Here is a 6,773-nt window from a genome sequence, read left to right as displayed (position 1 = left end):
TTAGTTCTCATCTCCTCTCCTATCTCCTTGCTATCTTTTCTCACTACTCTTTAGTTCTCCTTTCCTATTTCTACTCACATACTTTGTAAATGAAAAAAGTTTTTACAATTATCAGTTTTGTTGAGCTTTCAATCAACAACAATCTGTCATGGATTGCCGAGAATAAAAGACATCGAGAGGAGTGGAATAGGCAAGGACCATTGATAGAAGATTAGAAAGATAAGTTTGCTTTGCAGAAGCAGTTCGAGAAGGAAAAGCATGAGAAGATAAGAAATTGTAGAGAAGAGATATGAAAGTACTCTTCAACAAGAGAAGAGCTTGCTTGTCTATTTGAAGAGATGTCTTATAGAGTTGCTCATTCTGGACAATATTTAGTAAACCAAGATGAAAGTATTAGGAATAGACAAGAAGCATTGAAAGAAAGAATGTTTGATTCTTTGTTCATCTTAATATATTATAATTATATTGATGAAGGTGAAAACAATGACGCAAAGAATTGTGTAGCCCACGAGATAGAGATGGCAAATGTAATGGCAATATTGTAGCTTATGTTTACTGTTAAAGTGACAAAACTATTTGTACCACCTTAACATGCATCTCGGGGGGTCAGTCACAAATATGTGAGCATAGCACATGGGTTCAACAAAAGGGATTTTTTTTTCACACTTTTTATAGGCATAAGGGTACCATTTAAACGGGATATTCACAAATTGAATAGAAAATGGTGTGTTTTATTCATGAGATATTCACAAATAAGAGGCTTTTAAATTAGGTCTTGAATGCACGTGATATTATTGAGGATTTACATCTAGTGAGCCCCTCAAGACATGCATACATCCTACAAATGTGTTTTTAAATTGAGCATATTTAGAGCTTTAAGACGTCCATTGAGGAAAGTACAAGTAAGTAGCTATGAAGATGAGCTACTGAAGTCATTCTACTAGAGTTTTTCTAGAAAATATATGCACAAATATAGATCTCAATGAGAGAGAAGAAAGAAATATCAACATCAATATTTATATTAATTTAGGGGGCAGAGGGGGGGGTATCACTTATTTTGATGGCCATCATTTTTTGAAAAAAGAAGCATTAACAAAACTTCATGTTTGAAGAATCAACCAATTAGTCACTTGGTCAATGAGTGATCAATCTATTGATAATAATTACCAGTCGAATTGAAACAAATGCAAGTCTACCATGAAAGAAAGGAGCTATTCTTGCACCAAAATTTTAGGAATGGGAAAAAATTGCTTTATAGAAGAAGGTGAACTTGGAAAAAATTAGAAACCCACATATGGCTAGGATGAATCAAAAGATATCAAAGAAGAAGTTATTAGTAATCAATTATCGAGAAGGGGTTTGTCAACATAAGGTATGATATGCAATGATATCTAAACTTTCTACGAAAATAAGGTCTTATATACTAGATAAATTACTAGCACCCAAGTTCAAATATTTTTCTCGAAGTAGTAAAATTTAACCAATGCTTCTCCCTTCATTTAACTTATCTTTTTTTAAAAAAAATTGAGCATTAGATAAACATTGATATTGAAAATCCCTTATGTGTATACAACATTGAATTGATACTTAAAGCTTTGCGATATTATATGATTTTACACATGAGAAAGTGATTTCACGACCAAAAAATCAAGTATAAAAGGAAAATTCAAAACTAATAGGCATGATATTCTCTCAATGTACTCATTTAAGTAATTTGAATAGTCAAAAATACCAGTGTAATTGTGTTTATTTGCAAGGTATGTAATATGAAGTGGCATGCATAGAGGACTAGGGAGTCGGGACCCATGCTTAATGTAGTAGCATACTCATGTGCCAACCCTTACATGTGGATGTCCCATGTGTGCATTGAATAGGGTGGTTTTACATAGTCCATGCATAAAAGTATAGAAGGATGAGGTGGCAATGATCTTTGTGCCAACCCTCCACTTGTCCTAATAGATGCATGTGTGCATTTTAACATAGGGGAAGAGTTCAAGAAGGTCAGCCATCCACTCTGGACGAGCTCTTAACTTAGATGATAGGATCTTGATTTTCACATGCCTATGCATGTGAGACATTCAGAACCATACCTCGATCATGGTTTTGATGCGACACCTATGCATGTAAAGGATTCATGAAACTACCACGATCGAGGTTTTTTATGCCAACTCAACATACCAACGTACTTCCATCAAGGTACTTCTACAACAAATCAACATTTGAAAAAACCATGCAAACATACCACATAGGACTTGCCTTGGCAAGTCCTAAAACATATGCCATGCCAACATACCACATTTGGAATGTCAACTCATTGCCACGAGTGCATAATGTGACATCCATGCACACCATGATCGGGATATCAAATACCACAATCGAGGTATCAAATACCATGATCGGGGTATAAAATACCATGATCTAGGTTATGTGTACCAAGGTTTGGTGAGTCAATACAAAGTTCTTAAAATGCGTTCATCAATTTCAAAAATAGTTGTACCAAACAATAGGTTTTTCATGAAACTCACTTCTTTATAGAACTTTTTAACACGTGGTACAGTTACAACTTTTCCTTAAATCTCATTGAAAGGACACCATGTGGAGCTTGAGGTTGCTCAAGGAAAAGGGATCATTGTGTGGTACAAGATTCATTGGTATATATTAGTAGAATGAAACATTGTGTGGTACAAGATTCATTGGTATATATTAGTAGAATGAAAGTCAAAGTTATTTATATACTTCATTTTATAAACCTTTTGCTTGGCCACGCTCAGCCATCACACCAGCATCCTCATCATTCAAAAGGTTAGAGGGAGGTAGATAGCTCACCACCAACTTGGATGGAGGTAGAGGAGAGCTCAATATAGATTGTGGAAACGAGGTATGCTGAGTGCTCGCCTTATTTAATGTATCACTTTTTCAGCCCAATGCACTCGCTAGCTACGCTTGCTGTAAGCTCTTTCATCTTGAATATCTCGCATTCTTCTCGATCACCATCTGTGCTTAATTGTTGAGCTCGTTCACAGCTTACCCGCGAGCTGCCAGAAAGCTTTTGCAAGCAAATCATTTCCCAAGGCATGGAGATTGGCTTGTGGAGCGCAGGGCTTATCTTGTTTATTGTGTTAGTGTCGATCAAGCTTCTCTTCTGGCACAGACCCTACCACATAGAATCCCTGTTTCGAAAACACGTGGTAATCACCGGTGGGTCGAGCGGAATCGGGTTTTCTCTGGCCAAGAAATGTCTCTCAGACGGGGCTTTCGTAACTCTTATCGCCAGAACGGAGAGCAAACTCGTAGAAACTTTCGAAACACTCACTAAAACAGCCGGCTACGAGTCAGACCACATATTTTACAAGGTGTTTTTCTTCGTCGCATGATCTATAACGGAATTGGAAACGCTACAATAATCTTTCTTTTTCCGGATTTCCGGATTGTTTTAAGTGAGTTACGAAGAGCCTTAAGCTTTCAGCGTCTTGGAAAGACTTTTTTAATGACTAAAAATAGATTGCTACATCATACTACTATCCAGGCAGTCGACGTGAGCGATGCGACTGGTGTGTCTCTGGCAATTGAAGAGAGCTCTCGTTGGAGACCCATAGACATCCTGATTTGCAATGCTGGGCAAGCAATACCGGGCCTTGTTGATGCTGTTAGTCTGAAAGACCTGGATTCTGCGGCTAGAACCAACTTCTTGGGTTGTGTGTATCCAGTGCGTGCTGTTCTCCCACTTATGAAGACCAGGAGCAAGGAAAATCCGTGTGCTCTTGTTCTCATGAGCTCTTTATCAGGATTGGTAAGCATGTTATACAAAATGAAGTTCTTAGTATGTTCACATTGAAGAATTCTTGAAGTATTTTGGATAACGTGCTGATTGGTTTTTTTAAGGTTTTGGTTCCTGGGTTCAACATATATACACCGACAAAATATGCTCTCAAAGGACTCGCAGAATTGTTAAGGATAGAACTAATCCCACACAATATTCGTGTGAACATAATCTTTCCAGGTTTCACAGAGACCCCGATGCTTGAAGGTAATCTTTTTCCGCACACACATGGAGAGAGAGAGAGAGAGAGAGAGAGAGAGAGAGATTCCACAATTCTTCTTTACACTGACTTGCTCTCTGAACTCTTCTCTTAGTTCCACCTGAGGAAGTTGACCCTGCTTCGATGGAGCTTTTGAATAAGCTCTTTTTTTACGATAGAGCGTCTGCAGAATCGCCAGATCAGGTAGCTAAAAGGACTCTGGATGGAGTTAAGAAAGGCGATTTTTTGATAACCACCACTCTCAATGGATTTCTTGTTAGTGTGTTGACAAGGGGTTTCATACCTGCTGAATCTGTAGCAATGGCGCTAATAGAGCTTGTCTTGCTCGTTCCCATAAGGATCTACAGCTTTGTATGGTATTTTTATATGAGGAGCGTGCTAAAAAAGTACCTGGAAGCGAACTTTAAGAGGGAGAAACTTGTGCGGTGATACACAGCATTCACTCTTCTGCTGCTGAGGATATCGGAAACTACATTAAGTAATTATGTACCGATCAATTTAATAGTTATTTGAATTCCTTTCAAGGGAATAGTGGGGAGTAACGCACAAACAGTCGGGCATGTCGTGTCCATGAGCAGCGCCTCATTTGTGAATAGTCGTTATAACTGGATATCCAGAATCGCATATGACCTATGAATATATTCATAGAGAAGTACATGCATATTTACCTTAAGCCACAAGGCATTTGTGTCATAATACATGAGCACACGTACGTGTGTGCGTGATCATTACTTCGAATCTCAATGTACGAGCCATGAACAATGTGCTTACATGTGTTTTTGAAGCCTCCATAGACCTCCCATAGACAATATGCTTACATGCATGAATACACCAAATCATTTAAATAATGCCTATTTATGCGTAAACATATACGCAAGTTTGTGCAAATGCGTCCAATTGTAAGTATTTCTAGACTAAAGAAACATCAACATAAATATGGTTTTGCATACATGGAAAATGTAGACCTTGAAAATTACTTTTTTTTAAATGTAATACGTACGTTTCGATTTAAAAAATGCGTCTGCATGTTCTTAATGAAAAAACATGTTTTTTAAAATCAATTAAAGTTAACCGATCAACCGGCCAAATACCATGCGGTACATGGAAATACCGCACCGTACATGTGAAAAAAACCGTGTGGTACAACAAAAAACACAGTGCGATAATACGTATACACTACAATAAGTTGTGTGCCGTGTGGTGGTGACTATGGACATGTGGCAGTAAATTTGAACACGCGTGCCAACGGCGTCCTTCAAATATCATGTCGTAAATAGATTTATGTTGTGGTTTTTTTACACAAATCTATAAAAGCACTTCTTCTCGCCTTTTTTCTCATTTGCTATCATAATCCTCCACTACTACAAAACCAAGTAGAAATGGCAACCTAAAATGCCATTTCTACATTATTAAATGGCACTTTTATGCCGCCATTTCCACATGTGCCATTTTTTGGAAATGGCAACCAAAAGTGCCATTTATTTTTGCCATTTTATGTATGAATTGGCAATCAAACGTGCCATATAATTTTTCCATTTGATAGTGTATGAAATGGGGCCAAGCTTTGTTGAAATGGCACTAGTTAAATGTGAAAGAAATAGCAAATTTATATAGTTTTAAATGGCAAAATGTGGCATGAAAGTTGCCATTTTTAATGTTGAAAATGGCAAAATGTGACATATAAGTTGTCATTTCTTATGTTGTAAATGGCAAAAATTAAAAATACAATTGCCATTTCTTATGTCATAAATGGTATTAAAGTGTCATTTACAAGGTTTTAAATGGAAAAAAAGTGATGTGAAGCTACCATTTCTTATGTTGTAAATGCCAAAATTGGGACTAAATTTCCACTTATGAGATTCTCTAGAAAACATTAATATCATATCTTGTTTGTATCATAAGATATGAGAACTTGTCACTTTTTTTTTTGCTACTTAGAATTGTAAAATGATAATTTTAACAAAACATTTTAGCCATTTAGAACCTGATTAGTATCTCCACTTTCATGTCACTTTTTGGACCCTTTTAAAACCTATTGAAGATAAATTTAATGTCACTTTTTGCCATTGAGGTTTGAAGTGGCAAAAATGTGACAACTCCATAATAACTCCTCTTTCTTATCTTTAATGCATCACAAAACATCAATAAAATTTAAAATTATTAGTTTCTTTACATAATATCATTACACAATGATAAAGAATAATTATCTACCATAAATGAAATATGTTGGTCGGGTATAAACTATTCACTAAAAATATTAACCATACCACTTATATCACAAAGGATATTTTAATGAATAATTTGTATGAATCATATGAACAATCAAAGTTTTTAGCTCATACGATTATTCATTAGTTGATTGAAATTTAAAAAATACATGTTATTTATATAATAATTATAAAAAATAAAATTAACAAGTTATATGGAGAGTTTTTATCAATCCATTATTCAAATTTATATGATATTTCAAAGGGAAAATTTTACAAAACAAACTGAGCAAGAAAGAGAGCTAAGCCACTCACAGAATGCTTTTCAAACATGGAGAAAATATATCCAATGTAGCATTTCCCAAAAGAAAGGATAGCACATAAAAAGAAGTCAAATCAAATAGTATTGCATATGAAGCAACAATTACAAAACATGAAGCAAGTTAATATGTTTTAAAACTGTAACCTCTATAGAAGAAAGTATAGAGTATCAACCCCAAGTATTAAGATATACTAAAAAGTAATC

The 6,773-nt window shown here is 35.6% G+C and overlaps 1 protein-coding gene across 2 annotated transcripts; it reads left to right on the top strand.

The window, feature by feature from the left end:
- The first annotated feature begins 2,764 nt into the window (after positions 1 to 2,764).
- LOC147894167 (3-dehydrosphinganine reductase TSC10A-like) lies at positions 2,765 to 4,583 on the top strand. Of its 2 annotated transcripts, XM_087385224.1 has the most exons (5): positions 2,765 to 2,878; positions 3,024 to 3,353; positions 3,527 to 3,790; positions 3,883 to 4,027; positions 4,135 to 4,583. In XM_087385224.1, the coding sequence occupies exons 2-5, from the start codon at positions 3,075 to 3,077 to the stop codon at positions 4,467 to 4,469; spliced, it is 1,023 nt and encodes a 340-aa protein (XP_087241350.1). In that variant the 5' UTR covers positions 2,765 to 2,878; positions 3,024 to 3,074; the 3' UTR covers positions 4,470 to 4,583. The 2 variants fall into 2 exon arrangements, with proteins under 2 accessions (XP_087241350.1, XP_087241349.1); XM_087385223.1 differs by lacking the exon at positions 2,765 to 2,878 and having other exon boundaries at positions 2,889 to 3,353.
- Positions 4,584 to 6,773: the final 2,190 nt, after the last annotated feature.

Source organism: Dipteris shenzhenensis, chromosome 14 (genome assembly GCF_047967505.1).
Source record: "Dipteris shenzhenensis isolate YYH24624 ecotype China chromosome 14, Dip_SZ_1.0, whole genome shotgun sequence".
Taxonomy (NCBI): Eukaryota; Viridiplantae; Streptophyta; class Polypodiopsida; order Gleicheniales; family Dipteridaceae; genus Dipteris; species Dipteris shenzhenensis.
The sequence above is the reverse complement of the archived record's forward strand: the minus strand, read 5'-3'. Positions and strand labels throughout refer to the sequence as shown.

What these genes read in the sequence shown, in the direction of transcription:
- LOC147894167 (XM_087385224.1), top strand. Translation starts at nt 3,075, where the DNA reads ATGGAGATTGGCTTGTGGAGCGCAGGGCTTATCTTGTTTATTGTGTTA. An exon ending in CAGACCACATATTTTACAAG is followed by an intron (nt 3,354 to 3,526) that starts GTGTTTTTCTTC and finishes ACTACTATCCAG; the next exon opens with GCAGTCGACGTGAGCGATGC. An exon ending in AGAGACCCCGATGCTTGAAG is followed by an intron (nt 4,028 to 4,134) that starts GTAATCTTTTTC and finishes CTCTTCTCTTAG; the next exon opens with TTCCACCTGAGGAAGTTGAC.